The following is a 17,273-nucleotide window of genomic DNA, read 5'->3' as shown; positions in this document are numbered from 1 at the left end:
CCACGTTTAAACAGACCCCTGTGTAATAAGAGCTGAAAAGTGGTTTTATTTCAGCTTTAAACCCCCTCCCTTTAAGACAGAGAATGCCGTTTGCAAATGCACCTGATCTTGACCTCCCTCCTGCTGCTTTAATGTGGCACCGCAGATTTGGGCGCTGGTGCTCCTGATTTACACCATGGCAAATGAGATCAAACCCTCATTTCGGCTGCATTCACAGCGGAGTAAGAATATGCACATTTAAAGTGAGAGCTTTGAGCTGCTGGGAAAAAGACAGGGGGATATTTCCCGACACGTAACTCCCGTCACCGGTAATGAGACCCACACGAGGCATCCTCAGGAAGGTGGCGGGATAAACTCCTACGTAAGCAGTGATTAGAAACAGAGGAGGAAGGCAGAGAGTTAATCAGCAACTCTTTATAAGACTTCTTCACGTGTGTTTATGTTCAGCCGCTTATTCACATATCTTGGAAATTATTTACGTGAAATAGAATATAAATCTCAATGCCTAATTTTTCTTCGAAGAATTTCACCAGGTAATCAAATCCCGAAGGGCATATTCTATTCCAGTGGTTTTATCAGTAAATCAAATTTTTATCATTTATCAGCAAAAGTTAGATTTAAGCATCCTCACTGTAATGTTTGAAAGATGAACATTTGTTTCAGTGGGTACTGTGCCAATCAATAATCTTCCAGCTTGACTCAGCTATCAATTATTGCTGCAATTATTTGTCTAGTTGGATATTTAAAATGTCATCAGAAAGAGATGATTACATATTCCAGAAAGCAAGGCACTGTATAATCAGATGAACTGAATCCAGTTAAATGTAGTGTGGTACTAACCTGTCCTTCAAAGCTGAATTCTGCAGCCGCGACTGAAACAACAGCTTTCTGCATTATTGTAAGGAAACAGATCTTAACCTTGGAACAGTGCGTGTTATTGGGGTCGGGTAATACTCGGCGAGAGGAGACCTTGCAAGCCTCGAAATTGAATCAGCCTTACTGACAGAAAGGAGGGAGGGGTTTTTTTGGGGGGGGAGTGGGGAGGGCTGGTTTTGTTGGATTTCATCTGCAAATCTATAAATAAGAGAATCTACTCTTTTATCTGCCTTTCTGGGAATTTAAACTCCTGAGCTCCAAGCGCCCAATTTTCATATGCCCGTTTTGCATTCCTTGACTTGATGTATGTATGGTAAATACTCTCTGTGCCCCGAGAACGCAATAAAGCTGTAGCAATTCTTGCAAGTCTTACATCCTACAAACTCCAGATATTCGGAGTATTATATCATTTTCAACTTCAAGGATATCTCAACGACAGAGAGGAGACAGAATAAACCCGAGGAGACTGGACAACTTTACGACACCTTTTGGTCCTATTTGCAAAGCAGGGAGGGGAAAATATATGTATTATCGATTCTACTAATACTCGCTTGTGCAAGTTATGAAACTAAACGTCGTAGGATCTGGTTCAGCACTTGCTGTGCTTGCAACTCCATGGTGACATTGAACTTGCTCAGGGACAGAATAAACCTTTGCCTTCCTGGCAGATGATTTGCAGGTGGAGGTGTTGTTTGGGGGGGACCTACAGTTCCCCTGACCCACTTTGTCAAGATGGTTTGCTGCTGGCTAAATATCATTAATTTGAAAGCCAGAGGAAAGTGAGCCAAAGGGGAAGGCTGGGGAAGAGGAGAGTCTGAAGAGGATCCATTTTGGGAAGGAAAAGGTGGAATAAGGCTCTCAAGGCCCTTGGCTGAGGGCTGGGGCTTTTTGGCTGCACCGACATGCTGCCCGAGGCACTGGTGGGAGCAGGGGTGCTGTGGGATGGAGAAGGGGACTTCGGCAGCGCCTGGCTGGTGAGAAGGGCCAAGGGGGGCTGGCAGGGACCATCACGTCTCTGCAAGGCGACGGTTTAAACATCTGTGCTTTACGGAGCCAGGTACTTCAGGTAGAGATGCTAATATGCAAAATGCAGGAAAAATAAAGCAAAGCCATAGGTGATGAGCAGAGCTGATGGCCCAACAGTGCCCCGGCAGCAGCCTGCCTGCCGGTGAGCAGCAGTGGGAAGGCGCCAGCCCCTGTTTCTCCCTGGGAGAGGGCTCACAGCCGTTTCAAAATGCCAGCACGCTTTGATCTCTCCAGGAGTGCCCTGTGCGGTAGAGCCACCGCATCCTCCAGCGAGGCCCTGCAGAGCTAATCAGGTCACCAAGCATTAGCGGCTTCTTCTCAGCAAAGCAGCATCGTGGCGTTGTGTCTGAGAGGCTCTATATGTAAGAGACATGTTCGTATACGATGTGCGTTGCAGAGCAGCGACCACGATGCACGCTCACCCCTGCCAGATGCCGAAGCTGCAGTACAATCTGGGAGAAACACCTCTGCCAGGGCTGGGGAACCTCGTGCCACATCTTGCCCCACGCCGGCAGGATGACCTGAGATGTCATGCTAGAGCATCTCCCTTTAGTTTGCAGTAAACTTTTTCAAGCGCTCTTCTGCCTTTTCCTCAGATGCCACTGGCTGGGGAGAAAACAGTAAGAGAGGAAACAATTCATCACATAGGTGTATGAGAGTGAATAAAATGATTTGGAAGCTCTTTGTAGCTGTATAATTACAACACTGCATTTAAAAAGTGAATTATTGACTTGATTGTCCCCAGCAGTCACTGGGTAAATGCATAATTGTGGACTATAGAAGCAAGGCATCATTGGCTGGATAGTCAGGTTAGGCTTTGAAAGGGCTTTGATGCTCTTTTCAGGGCAGGACTCAGAGGAGGCTTGGTCCTTGGTGGGTCACAGCCCAGGTGGACCTTTCAGCAGGGGACACACCTGCTGCCAGGTAGGTCCAGAGGAGCTGATTTAGCAGGTGCCATCGCAGCGATGCGACTCTTGTTTGAGTCCATTCATGTATAATCCCTGTGCCAGCGCTCGGGAGAGGCGGGTAGGGAAGCCTGTGTGTCTGGGGTGTTGGTTACTTTACTAACGCTATTTTTAGAGAAATGAGATGGTATCAGTGAGGAGTTCCTCCTCTGGGGCTGACAATACCATATAGTTCGCCCCTTAGGTCCCACTGCCGGCATTTGAAGTTAACGGAGCTACTACCCCTGTGATGCTGCAGTCTGCATCTTCTCTATTTCTCCATCCCTGTAGCATTAGCGTATAGAGTGCGTACGCGTGTGTGATCAGGTCTTCTTTGCATGAGGGGTTTCTTTTTAAAACTTCATTCAAAGCTGAATTTCAAGCACAAAGTTCCTTTCCGGCAGCAGGTTTCTTCTGTTCCTCGCTAATCAAAATGCAACAGATTTCCACCCCCCTTAAGTTTTAAAAAAGCACAAAATCAGTCGCAGCCTGATACCTTATTTGCCAAGTTGGAGCTTGAAGCAGGTTTTTTTGGTGGCCAAATCATAATCGCCTTGAAAATGGTGACAGACGTTGAGGTCAGGCCTGTGCTGGCGTGCTCCGGCAGGACCCCAGCACCCTGCGCCTCCCTGCTGAGGCTCTGGCAAACCATGCATTTTGTTGCTTGTTGTTAACAAAATATTTTTTTTTTGGTGAGGAAACCAGGTGTTAGGGGTTCGGATCTGCTTAGGAGAATGAGTAAATACACAAAATATGTTGAGGCTACAACCAGAATGGTCATCCACGAACTTTGCACTTCTCCTGAAAGGGCCAGATGTTCCCCAGGGTTGCGAGGAGCCTGGACCCCGGGCTGTGGATGGAGCCCTCCCCGCTCCCACCCGGTCCCCCGCTTGAGGATGCTGCATGTTGCCCTTCTGCAGAGAAGAACTGGTCTCCCTGTTCCCATCCCTTCCCGCCTGCTCTTTCCTCAGGCCCGAAAAAGTTTTCTCTTGTGGAAATCTAAGCAGTGCTGCAAAACCCAATGAAAATTTGGCTTTGGGAGAAAAAGGTGCATTGCTGGAGTTCCTAACTCCAATCTAAATCTTGGAATGGCAAGGCAGTGCCAGTTGTAGCTTTGTTTTTATTATTGCTTTTGCTTGGGTTTCTTTTTGAAGTTTGGGTCGTGGCATTAGCGTTTTGGTCCAGTTCTTCTTTAAAAGAGGGGCTTAAAGGAGGTGTAATGAAAAAACGGCATTATTGATACTTGGTTTAGAAAATATGTTACCAGTTTTATTAAAATTATTTCAGGGGGTTTGAATTTATGGAAAAAACATATTTTCAGGAATATCAATAATTCGCAGATAAGGAGAGGCTGGTGAAGGTGGCACATGGGGCACTGAGGGGCCCGCAAAGCAAATCATCTTCCAGATTTTTGACTTTTTCACAACTAAGCCGGTCCCAGGATCCGCCATCAGGCCTGTTCATAAACAACGTGGACTTGATTTGCAGAGTTTTATTTTTCAAATGCACAACAGCAATGGTGCTGCTCATTTCACAAGCAATGCTGTGTCACTTCCTAGAGAGTTTCGGGGACATTTTCCTTTTTCAGTGTTTCTGAATCTGGTTCATCTAGTGATAAAGAGAAAGGATTAGAGAGAAGGTACCCTGTTGTACCTACAAACAACAGCAGTAGCTGCATTTTATTATTATAATTATTATGACAACAACAGCGACAATGCTGATGCTAACAGTACTAACAGCTACTTATAACCAGTTAATGATGGACCAGGTTAATAACGTGCCTTTTGCAATCTGGAGAATCAGAAGGAAGAATTAGTGCAAGAGGGAACAAATATGTTTGGACGGTTACAGTTTCCCATGTAAACTGAGGCTACTGACTACCAGGAAAAGGTGAGTCACGACGAAGCAGCTATTTCTTACCAAGGGAGAAGTGGGCTGCTGCAGGCATAGAGTGGACCCACTTATCTCCTGGCCCTGCGACGCTTCCTGCGTCCCAACCGTTTCACTTCTCTAGTTTTCAGTTGAAAGGAATTTCAGCAGTATGGATTTCCAAGGGGGGGGGGGGGGGAGAAAAAAAAAAAAAGGAGATATTTGACAAGCCAGATGGAGAAGAACTGAATCGAGTACAAGTGGTAACAATTAACTCCATTTTTTTTCTTCCCCCCTTTAAATACCATAACAACTCCAAATTTATCAGTCCAAAAATCAAGCAGTCAGTTGACATTAAAGCTGAATTAAGAAGTTCCTGGGTTTGGCTCGGCTTGTTCCTCCGATACTTGTTTGGTGGTGAGCAGAAGAGAAGGGAGTGCTTACTGCAGGTTGTGAGCGTTCGAGTTGCTTTTAACTTTTGTCCTCTGCAGTTTGATAGCAAAAGGTATGTACGTGCCCTGTAGGTGCAGGTAGCCCTGTAAAGAGACCCTGATTTGCTTACACAAGCTGGTTTTTGGGGAAGGTGAAGGAGAACGTGGGAGCTAAGCCACCAAGGCTGGTGGTGCTGGCTTGCCAAGAGATGCTGCTGAGGGCAAGGGCTGGACCATCCGGGCAGCGAGGGCCAAGTCCTGGTCTGCTCAGAGATTTCTCTGGCACGGGGATTCCTCTGAGGCAATAAATCTGCAGCTGTGAATGAAATCCTTGTGAACACCATTGGCACGTATGCAGACACTGCTTACGCTGCCGTTTGGTTTGTGAAAACACTGGGAAAACTGGGGTGTCTCTAATACTGCGTGTTTATGTGCAGTCCGTAAGATACCCTGTGGTAAAATAAATGTTTTGTTAATATTTCTCTCCTTGCTCTGGCGGTCCTTCCCAAACAACGTCCTGCGCTATGGGCTGCCTGTTTTGGATGGGGGCATTGTGAGGGTGTGCTGCACGTGGTGTTTCAGTGTTGCTCTTCCGTAAAGCGCTGGTGTGTCCGGCGAGCAGCTTTTCTGGATCCAGCCCTGAGTTTTGAGAAACGAAGGAAGCTCTTCCAAAGCACATTGGCACACACATGCAGATTATTCCATTACTCACTTGGCAATCCCTGAACTTGCATGCTTAGCTCCAGAAATCCTTTTTTTTTTTTTTTTTTTAAAAAAAAACACCCTCCCAGCAGTGGCATCTAGCTGACAGCTTCTACTCCCAGCTGGTCTTCTCCCCAGCATCTTGTCTGGCTTTGCTGCTGATGGCTGTGGACATGGCTGTGGGTCTTGCTTGGAGCCAGCTATATTGTGGCTGGAGATGTTGGCTTGCTTCAACTCGGACTTCGAGCATGCCGGGTGTATCTGTGAGCACAGTACAGAAGAGCCAGCTTTTTTTTTTTAATATAAAAAAAGTCCCTTATTGCTGAAAGCAGCCATCTCTTCATATTTTACTGAGTAATTGTGCCAACTGCCCTTAAAGGCACTCAAATGCCAATATCCATCCCACTCATTTGTTAACATTTTTCGGATCAGAAGCTAAATCTGTCACTCGTGTGTCACTGGTTAAATCACTTCTTTTGGGGGCATGGCAGGCAAGAGCTGTTCTGCTGCTTTTTTTTTAAGTAGGAGCCAATAACTTGAGAAACACTAAACATTTGTGCTGTAATGAAATGCCATGCCCTGTCACTTGTTCTTTGCTGGCCAGGATGTAGAAAAGGAATAAATACATAATGGTGGGTGAGACTTCACTGGGTGAGACCAGCCAGGTTTCATATTGGCCCCATGTTTGTATTTGGTATGTGGTATCCCCGTGTAATTCTGCTAAAGGGGTAATTTCCCAGCTATGAAGAAAACGAGCACTAAAATTGACTGGGAGGGAAAATGTACACCAAAAATGCGAGTGGTAATTGGAAGCTATTTGTAAAGAGTTGATGAGCTGTCCAGGAAGGAGAGGACAACTTTGGCCCAAATCCAAAACCCACTTCACCCGCTTCAGTGGCAAGATGAGAACAGCAATTAGATATTAAAAAAATCAATATATGACAATTTAAAAAATGAAAAATAGATAGCAGTCAATCGCAGTGAGAAACCTGATGGGTAGAGAACTGATCAGGGGAGCTGAGGATGCCGAGGAAAACTCTTGCCTGGCACGGATGGGAGGAAGAGGAGAGCCTCTCAGGCTCCTGGAGAAAAGAGAAACCCTAGAAGTGGTGGATGGAAGAAGCCCTAAGGTCGAAATTTTTAATAAATATTTCTTCTGTAGACTTGGAAAGCAGCAGTGTTATGTTCCTGTATCTATCATAGGTGGGTGATGACGTTTTTTCTAGCTCATTAGTAGCCAAGGAGGATTTTATACAAGGTCCAATGGAGATAAATTGTTTTTAAAGGAAAAGGCCTTGACAACTTGCACCCAAGAATCCCTGAAGAGTTGACATGTGATGCTGTTTTTTAATAAAGCTTACAGACTGGGAAAATGCCATCAAGAGCTGGTCGGGGTAACCATGGAAGAGTTGGCAACACTTTGCCTATCTTTTCTGGGCAGAATAATTGAAGAGCCAATATAAGATTCAATTGATAAAGAATTAAAGGATAGAAATATAATTCATGCCACTCAACTTAGATTTATGGAATATAGATCTTGTCAAATAAACCTGATTTCATTCTTCCAGATGACAACTTTGGTTGATAAATGTAGATGAAATAGACTCTGCAAGGTGTTGGACGCGGTGCTGTGTGACATTGTGTACAGGAAAGACGGAGCAGTGGGCGGTGTTGCTAGCACGGGAGATGCAGAGCTGGCCAGCAGATTTAGGAATGTGAGGGCTTAGCTGGAGAAGCATCGGTGGATGGGAGAGGTCAGCAGGGGCTGGGTGGGAGCCGCAGTGGCGGTTAGGACTTTGTTGGTGATTTAGAAATGAATATGCAATTGTGGCTGCTTAGCGCTGTGGATAAAGCAAAGGCGGCTGGACAGGTGAATAGCAACCTGGATGGGTTTATGGGGTGGTGTGGAAAGACTGTCAAGCAGGGTCTGTTGAGAGCATAGTTGGGTACAGCCTGCTGTGGTCCTTGGATAGAAGAGCGGAATCGGGGCCCTGCTTACCGAGCTGGGGTGCGATACCCCAGAAGGCAGCAGCCCTGCAGGAGGCTCAGAGGAAAACCAACTCCTTCCCAGCATGATGCTAGGGTGAGAAGGACTAGGCTGGTCCTTGAGTAGTGGAAGAGGATGGAGGGCTGGCTTCAGGATGGAAAACCTTGAATTTCTGGGCACACAAGTAGCCTTGGTGTGTGTGGAGGGGCACACTGTGTACCAAAGGGCTTTTCAGTGTATCAACCAAAAAAAACCCAACAAACCACTCAACAGAAAATGAGAACAGGTAGAGATTGGAGCCAGAGAACTTCAAGTGGACCCCAGTACCCATCTGTGAGTGTGGTTAGCTGTGGGAACTGACTGTGGTGGCAAGCAGCGGGTGCTCTCCTCGTCTTCTGAGCTGGTTTGAATGGTTTTCACTGGGATTTTGTGCTTTGCCCTGAAGACAGTTTGTGGGGCTGGAGGAGGTCACTCTTCGCCCAAAGACATCATGGTGCAGGACAACTGAGAGCCACGTATTGCAGGAAAGGTCAGAGAGTGAGAATTGGTGGTCTCTTTCGACCTTACATTCCTCGATGCGAAGCAGCCGAGGATGTGAGCTCCAGCCCCGCTGCCGGTGGCCGAGGAGGACTGGTCCGGCGGTGACCTGCTTCGCATCTTGACCTGGGGGATTCCTGCTAGCCTCTTGGAAATGAGCCAAAAGCCCCGATGGCGTTGCAATGCTGCTCTGGATAACACATCCCATCACATTGCACCGGTGGACGATGAGGCATAAAGAGCCCCGCGGCATCTTCTTCAGCTCTGTCCTTGGCCAGCACCATCTCCTGCATCTCCCTGCTGTGCTTTCCTCGCTTGCCCCATGGTCCTGCCCAGATGCTTTAGCTGGGAAGCCCGTGCGGACATAGAGGCTGGCCCGTAGCTAGGAGACACCAGTGGATCCACAGCCTTTGGGTCCTACAATCCCACCTGGCTTTTGGGGGGACCCGAATGCTGTACCAAAAAGCGCGGTGGTGGGATGGGAGGAAGGAAGGGCGAGTCCCTTCCAAAACCGGGGGTTGCCGCAGCAGTCTTTAAGGACCTGTCTCGCTGGTGGCGGGCAACGCGTGGATTAGTGCCATAATTCTTGCAGTTTGGCAAGGCTGCATCAGACTGGAACGTATCTCTAGCTGGTGATATGGTCAGTCAATAGCCTTCATAATTAATCAAGCACTCATAGACAAATTAGAAATCGTGTCTCTTCAAAGCAGGAGGTGGAGGCAAATGGCTGGTGAATTTTAACTGTTTCGCTGCTTTATTTTATTGCCTGGTTTTACATGACTCCCTTGAAAATGGTGGGTTGTTTAGGGAAGTTTTGTACATAAACACGATTTTAAATTTAAATTATTATCTTGATTACCAAATGCGGATGGTGAATTGAAAACTTGTTTTTCAGGCAAGCAAATGAAGAATAATATTACATTTTACACTCCACTAAATCAATGTAGCCCTAATTTTGCCATGCAGGAAATCAATTCCAGTCTTTATAACAGTCGAAGATGTTATGAACAAAGTAATTTTGCAAATTATCGCAAGTAACACATTTATTGATGACTGTAGTTTAGGAATTTAGAATTTGTGAGTGCTATAATATAATAAGGCCGTACTGGCAGGAGCTGAGTGAAATACAGATTATACGGTGAAACTGTAATGCATCATTTGCTATTAGTGGACTGGTAATAATTACCAGTTTCAAAGCAGCTTTTTCCATGTAATCTTTAGTCTCAGTCGTAACAGCCCTTCTCATTGACATTATGATTACACGAGCTGCCCTTATGATCTAGAATATCTAGTTGATGGGAATACTAAAATGTGGTAGCGAACGCTCGATGTTGTGTCCTCATTATAAGATAAAATGCTATTTTCTCTGACCTGATCTATAAGGTAGCGTTACGTTGTTAGCTCCTACCATGGTGTTAAAAACTTCCACTTCATTACGGCAAAGCAAGGTGAAATTTTCCCATTTAAGATTGTTTTCCAACCTCACAAATGAGCATAGGAATGTGAAAGTCCAATTGAGTTTCCCTCTGATTTCAGCAGATTTAAGTATTTATCTGTACTCGCATGCGTGGCACATACTAAACACCACAGTGCATTTTATTCCGATGCCAGCTTCGGGATGAAATGTTAAATATTATTCCAAGGGCTTTTAAAGTGATTAAAGTGTTAAATGCCTGCTGTAGACAGTTGAGTCTCTTTTTACTCGTCCGATTCAGCTTCTCAGGCCAAACATTAGAATAACCGCAGAGGGCTGCCTGCCTCTCCTATCCCCACGTCATCATTCAGCTCGCCGGAGAACGAAAATGCCCATACGAAGCTTTTCTTCCCCTCCTCCCAAGTGAGGTGGGAAACAAGGCGGGCACAGATAAAGCGATGTTTTCTTTCCAAATCTGCCTCATCTGATTTTTTTCTTTTCCTTTCCTTCATGTTAGGCAAATAGGGGAAACCTAATGGGGGGGCAGCTTTCAGTGCAGCGTGTAAAGAGGTTTACCCAGGAGCGGTGCCGATGGAGCCGATGCCTCGTAATGTAAAATAAATGCTGGGTCAGGGCAGGAGTACGTGGTGCAGGCAGGTATCACCCCAAGCATTGATGCCCTTGGAGGGCTCCTGGTTTATTCCTCAGCAAACCTCAAGAGCATCTTTATTTTTAAAAATATCACTAAACAGCGAGAAGTACTACGAGAACTGCTGGGCAGGGCTGGAAATGAATTTTTATCCTCCTCTTACCTCCAGTTTCAGTTTACCAGCGTTTAGCAAAAACCATCCATACGGGGGGTGGAAGTAAATTATTCGCAAAATGGCAGTAATTGATAAAAGCGCACTCACCTTCGCCATATCTCACGCCACTCTTTCCTCACGGGCGGCCCTCAAAAAGTTATTCATCCCCCTTGTTTTGCCATATATTAGAAGGGGCTGCTTTCTGCTGTCATTATTAGCCTGCTTTTTGTTTAGTTATTTATTAGTTGGTTGCTCTTTTATAATGTCCGTGTTATCTCCAAAAATAAATTATCATGAAATAGAGTTAGCTCGCTACTTGCCAAAGTGGCATTTACCATCCTCAGCTTCTTTTCAGCGCGAGGGAAATAATGCGGCTCCGGCAGGGCGCTCGGCCAGGCCTCCTGGCCACCGTCCAGCTCTTTCCCTGGCGGAGCTGCTGCTCTCTCTGCCTTCCCCTCTCCCTGTCCCATGCTCTATTTTGTTTAAATTATTTTTTTTTTCTTTTTTTATTGCCCCAGAGTTGAATCTCTGCTAATGAGCAGGAGGTGCTGCCTAATTTTGTACACGTTGTTAGTCTCTCAAAGTAAGGAGGAGGCTAATAGCGTGGTGTTGCCCAGCTTGCTAAAGTCATGATGCTCTGGGCTGCTGCTTTGAAACCACGTGTGTGTTTTTCTGGAGTGCTTTTTAGAAGGGGATTGATTTATTTTATTTTATTTTATTTTATTTTATTTTTCTTCATTCTATTTATTTATTTATTTATTTTCTTCCCAATTTAAATGTTAGCAGCCTCTTGCAGCGTAAAGTCTGCCAAGTCGTAGCTGGCATCCATTGACCTGATCAGCTTTTTTTTTTTTTTTTAAATAGCTTTTTTTCTTCCTGTGGTTACCTGCCGGGGTTCGGTTCTGAACCCCGGGGCTGAGGACGGTGGGAGGAGGTGGGCGTGTTTTGGGTGGGTTTGGACCTCCTCGTCGCGCCCCTCGCCTCCTCCCGTCCTGTCCCCTGTCCCCTGCCTGCGCCTGAGCTGGGACGTCCCTTCCCCGGCTCCCAGCTGAGCATCCCGGAGGAGAGGAGATAGGCGGGGAGGTGAGCTCTCACCCGCCGATGGACGGCCGGAGATTGACGCTGCTTGTTGTGTTATTTTGCAGGTAAAGACGAGCCCAGCAGCTACACGTGTACGACTTGTAAACAGCCTTTCAACAGCGCCTGGTTCCTCTTGCAGCACGCACAGAACACGCACGGCTTACGGATCTACCTAGAAAGCGAGCACGGCAGCCCCCTGACGCCACGGGTTGGTATCCCAACAGGACTAGGTGCAGAGTGCCCTTCCCAGCCACCTCTCCACGGGATTCACATTGCAGACAATAACCCTTTTAACCTGCTCAGAATACCCGGCTCGGTCTCGAGGGAGGCATCGGGGCTGGGAGAAGGGCGTTTCCCACCCACGCCGCCCCTCTTTAGCCCTCCCCCGAGGCACCATTTGGATCCGCATCGCATTGAGCGCCTGGGTGCGGAAGAAATGGCTCTGGCCACCCATCACCCTAGTGCCTTTGACAGGGTGCTGCGACTGAACCCCATGGCGATGGAGCCCCCCGCTATGGATTTCTCCCGGAGGCTGCGGGAGCTGGCCGGCAACACCTCCAGCCCGCCCTTGTCCCCGAGCCGGCCCAGCCCTATGCAAAGGTTGCTGCAGCCCTTCCAGCCCGGCAGCAAGCCCCCGTTCCTGGCCACGCCGCCCCTTCCTCCTCTCCAGTCCGCTCCTCCTCCCTCCCAGCCGCCCATGAAGTCCAAGTCCTGCGAGTTCTGCGGGAAGACCTTCAAGTTTCAGAGCAACCTGGTGGTCCACCGCCGGAGCCACACCGGGGAGAAGCCCTACAAGTGCAACCTCTGCGACCACGCCTGCACGCAGGCCAGCAAGCTGAAGCGCCACATGAAGACCCACATGCACAAGTCCTCCCCCATGACGGTGAAGTCGGACGACGGGCTCTCCACCGCCAGCTCCCCTGAGCCAGGCACCAGCGACCTGGTGGGCAGCGCCAGCAGCGCCCTCAAGTCCGTGGTGGCCAAGTTCAAGAGTGAAAACGACCCCAACATGATCCCTGAGAACGGGGATGAGGAAGAGGAGGAAGAGGAGGAGGAGGAGGAGGAGGAAGAGGAGGAAGAGGAGGAGGACTTGAACGAGAGCGACAGGCCGGACTATGGCTTCGGGATGAGCCTGGAGGCGGCCCGCCACCACGAGAACAACTCGCGGGCCGGCGAGGAGGGCCGGTCGATGCCGGACGTCATGCAGGGCATGGTCCTGAGCTCCATGCAGCACTTCAGCGAGGCCTTCCACCAGGTCCTGGGGGAGAAACACAAGCGGGGCCACCTCCCCGAGCCCGAGGTGCACAGGGACACTTGCGACGAAGACTCGGTGGCCGGCGAGTCCGACCGCATCGACGAGGGGGCGGTCAACGGCCGGGGCTGCTCCCCGGGGGAGTCTGCCTCGGGAGGCCTGTCCAAAAAGCTGCTGCTGGGTAGCCCCAGCTCCTTGAGCCCCTTCTCCAAACGCATCAAGCTGGAGAAGGAGTTCGACCTGCCGGCCGCCGCCATGCCCAACACTGAGAACGTTTACTCCCAGTGGCTGGCGGGCTACGCCGCCTCCCGGCAGCTGAAGGACCCCTTCCTCAGCTTCGGCGACTCCCGACAATCGCCCTTCGCCTCCTCCTCCGAGCACTCCTCGGAGAACGGCAGCCTGCGCTTCTCCACGCCGCCGGGCGAGCTGGACGGAGGGATCTCAGGCCGCAGCGGCACGGGAAGCGGAGGGAGCACCCCCCATATTAGTGGCCCGGGCCCTGGCAGGCCCAGCTCAAAAGAGGGCAGACGCAGCGACACTTGTGAGTACTGTGGGAAGGTCTTCAAGAACTGTAGTAATCTCACCGTCCACAGACGGAGCCACACGGGCGAGAGGCCGTATAAGTGTGAGCTTTGCAACTACGCCTGCGCCCAGAGTAGCAAGCTCACCCGGCACATGAAAACACACGGGCAGGTGGGAAAGGACGTTTACAAATGCGAGATTTGTAAGATGCCTTTTAGCGTGTACAGTACCCTGGAGAAACACATGAAAAAATGGCACAGTGATCGAGTCTTGAATAACGAGATAAAAACTGAATAGAGGTATATTCGTACCCCCCATCCACCCCATCCCTTCCCCATCCCGCATCCCCGTAGAGGTTTTCTAGTCCCTTGTGATGGAAATCATGGAAGCTAAGGATATTCGGAAAGTGCTTGTCACCAGCACACCCTGTTTATTTTCTTTTTGTTCTCACCGTTTGAATGCATGATCTGTATCGGGGCAATACTATTGCATTTTACGCAAACTTTGAGCCTTTCTCTTGTGCAATAATTTACATGTTGTGTATGTTGGGTTTTTTTTTTGTTTTGGGTTTTTTTTTTGGTTGGGTTTTTTTTTTTTTTAATTTTTGGATTAGACAGCATGTATGGTATGTTATGGCTGTTTTTAAATTGTCCCTGATTAGTTGCTGAGCAAACACGTCGCTGTTTCCAGTTCCGTTCGGAAAAAAAAAAAAAAAAAAAAAAAAAAAAAGGAAAAAAGAGGAGAGAAAAAAAAAAAGAAAAAAGCGAAACAAAACCAAACCCGAGAGCAAACAAAACCGACCATGCTGCATACATCCTGTAATACATATCATGTACAGTTTTGTTTTGTGACGTGCGAAGGAAAACACGCTTTGGGTAACCCTCTACGGACAGGACCGATAGCACCGAAGAAGCGTTGCGTTAGCTAGATTGCTGTCTTAAAAGAATAAACCCACCGATTGGAGAAAGAGTACCCATTAGGAAAAAACAAAAAAGGCCTTTAATTGGAAAGTAACCGACCACCACCAGTCAGAAAGAGGTAGATTTCTCTTAGCATTTGGTTTAAAACACACACACAAAAATAATCTGAGTGCCTTGGATCTGTCGCGGCCGATGCCGATGGCTTTCTGCTTGTCCTCCACACGTAGCTCGTCTCCACGTCGGTCGTGGTGGCGAGCCTCTCCCACGAAGCGTGCGAGTCCATCTCGTGTCTCTTACAACGCCGGCTACCTAAGAACGAAGAGGAAAGAGAAAACTAAGGAAGAGAAAGAAATTACCCGCTCAGTCCTAGTTAATCATCATTCTCCCCTGCCTTTCTTTTTTTTTTTTTTTTTTAAAAAAAACCCGAACTGATCATACCAGTCTAAAAACCCGCTTCGCTCCTGGAGAGAGCTTAAAACGAGATACAGGACCTTTCCCCCCCACCAACTTTTATTCCCTCCTCCCCCCCGCCCGCCCCCCATCGATGATTAAATAGAATGTGAAACGCGCAGAGGCCCTGCAACACCATTAAATACACAAGTAAGAAAATCCGTTTTATGAAGATATTTACTTTTAATAATATCTTTTATTGATTCTGGCACCAAAACAAATAAATCCGGAGCCACTTGGTTGTCAAGCTGACAATCAAATTATAAACTTTAAGACCTCGTGTATACCATATAAAAAATAAAATAAAAAAGACTGGCAATAATATTTTACTGAGTGTAACGGATAGAGGAGCAAAAAAAAAATATTGTGATTTATTAGCACAATGTGGTACTGTTTGCCATTTAAAACTAGAACAGGTATATAAGCTAATATCGACACAGTGATGATTAACTACGAACTATTAAGACTTGCCTTTAATGTGATGCTTGGAAGAAGTAACGGAGAATTTAAAAAAGAGGAAAAGAGTAGCAGTATCTGTCTGTGCTCCCTAAAAGTTGTCCTTTTTTTTTTGTTTTTGTTTTTGTTTTTCCCCATACTCTGTGTGCTATTTGTGTTGACGTGGAAGAGGATTCCTTGTTTTATTCTTAAGCTAGCGCCCGCCCCGGTTGGTGTTCAAATAGCACTTGACTCTGCCTGTGATGTCTGTATCTTTTCTTTAATCGAAGGTACAGAGGTTGAGTATAAAATAAGACTGCTCAGATAGGACAATTAAGTGCACTGTACAATTTTCCCAGTTTACAGGTCTATACTTTAAGGGAAAAGTTGCAAGAATGCTGAAAAAAAAAAAAAAAAAACCATTTAAAAAATCGAACATGATCTCATTGATGAGCATAAAAAAAAACCCACAAAAAAACCAAACTTTGCCAGCCATTTACTTGACTAATGAGCTTATCTTCTCGGACGCGACATTACAGCGCTGTGAATGGAAACAGACTCTACACTCACATAAAATGAATGATTGCTTTCGCTCCTACAGTGCAAGGATTTTTTTGTACAAAAAAAAAAAAAAAACTTTTTTAAATATAAATGTTAAGAAAATTTTTTTAAGGAAAAAAAAGAAAAAAAACCACAACACTTCATTATGTTTAGGGGGAAACTGTATTTTAGGGTTCATCGTCTTGGTGGTGTACAAGACTTGTTATTCATTTTAAAATGGTAGTGGAAATTCTATGCCTTGGATATACACAGCTCTTCAGGTTGTATAAAAACATGCATTGGGGAAAGGTTTAAGATTATATAGTACTTAAATATAGGAAAATGCACACTCATGTTGATTCCTATGCTAAAACACATTTATGGTCTCTTTTTTCTGTATTTCTAGAATGGTATTTGAATTAAATGTTCATCTAGTGTAGGCACTATAGTATTTATATTGAAGCTTGTATTTTTAACTGTTGCTTGTTCTCTGAAAAGGTATCGATGTACCTTTTTTGGTAGTGGAAAAAAAAACACAGGCTGCCACAGTATATTTTTTTAATTTGGCAGGATAATATAGTGCAAATTATTTGTATGTTTCAAAAAAAAGAAAAAAGACAAAAAGACAAAAAAAGTGTGACATTATACAGATCCGAGGCCATATAATGGCTCTTTGGGGGAAAACTGTTAAGATGTCACGCTGCTGGCCGTCACAGAGGGGTGTACATATCTTTTTTCGTTCTTTTTTCCTGCTGCCATACTGTATGCAGTACTGCAAGCTAATAACGTTGGTTTGTTATGTAGTGTGCTTTATGTCCCTTTCCTTCTATCACCCGACATTCCAGCATCTTAACTTCATATGCAGTAAAAGAAAGAAAGAAAGAAAAAAAAAGCTAAAAAAATAAAAAAAACACAAAACAAAACAAAAAAAACAAAAAAGAAAAAACCGTTTTGCAGTTTTTTTCATTGCCAAAAACTAAATGGTGCTTTATATTTAGATTGGAAAGAATTTCATATGCAAAGCATATTAAAGAGAAAGCCCGCTTGAGTCAATACTTTTTTGTAAATGGCAATGCAGAATATTTTGTTATTGGCCTTTTCTATTCCTGTAATGAAAGCTGTTTGTCGTAACTTGAAATTTTATCTTTTACTATGGGAGTCACTATTTATTATTGCTTATGTGCTCTGTTCAAAACAGAGGCACTTAATTTGATCTTTTATTTTTCTTTGGGGTTTTTTTTTGGGGGGGGATTTTTTTTTTAATTTTTTTTTTTTTTTTTTATTATTTGGATGACCAAAGGTCATTACAACCTGGCTTTTTATTGTATTTGTTTCTGGTCTTTGTTAAGTTCTATTGGAAAAACCACTGTCTGTGTTTTTTTGGCAGTTGTCTGCATTATCCTGTTCATACACCCATTTTGTCCCTTTATTGAAAAAATAAAAAAAAAAACTTAAAGTACACAGTGTCAGCTTCTCGTGTCCTCA

At 45.9% G+C, this 17,273-nt stretch overlaps 1 protein-coding gene across 6 annotated transcripts in view; it reads left to right on the top strand.

The window, feature by feature from the left end:
- The window catches only part of BCL11A (BCL11 transcription factor A), a 113,222-nt gene that overhangs the window by 91,629 nt on the left and 4,320 nt on the right, over positions 1 to 17,273 (top strand). For 3 of the 6 annotated variants that reach the window (XM_074817130.1, XM_074817127.1, XM_074817129.1), the window contains exon 3: positions 11,735 to 17,249. In XM_074817130.1, the coding sequence (XP_074673231.1) occupies positions 11,735 to 13,740 (2,006 nt within the window). In that variant the 3' untranslated portion in view covers positions 13,741 to 17,249. Of the gene's footprint in view, positions 1 to 11,734; positions 17,250 to 17,273 lie in introns of those variants that run through there. The other 3 variants (XM_074817131.1, XM_074817128.1, XM_074817132.1) reach the window with 3 other exon arrangements.

The sequence above is a fragment of the Strix aluco genome, chromosome 3, assembly GCF_031877795.1.
Source record: "Strix aluco isolate bStrAlu1 chromosome 3, bStrAlu1.hap1, whole genome shotgun sequence".
Taxonomy (NCBI): Eukaryota; Metazoa; Chordata; class Aves; order Strigiformes; family Strigidae; genus Strix; species Strix aluco.
The sequence above is the reverse complement of the archived record's forward strand: the minus strand, read 5'-3'. Positions and strand labels throughout refer to the sequence as shown.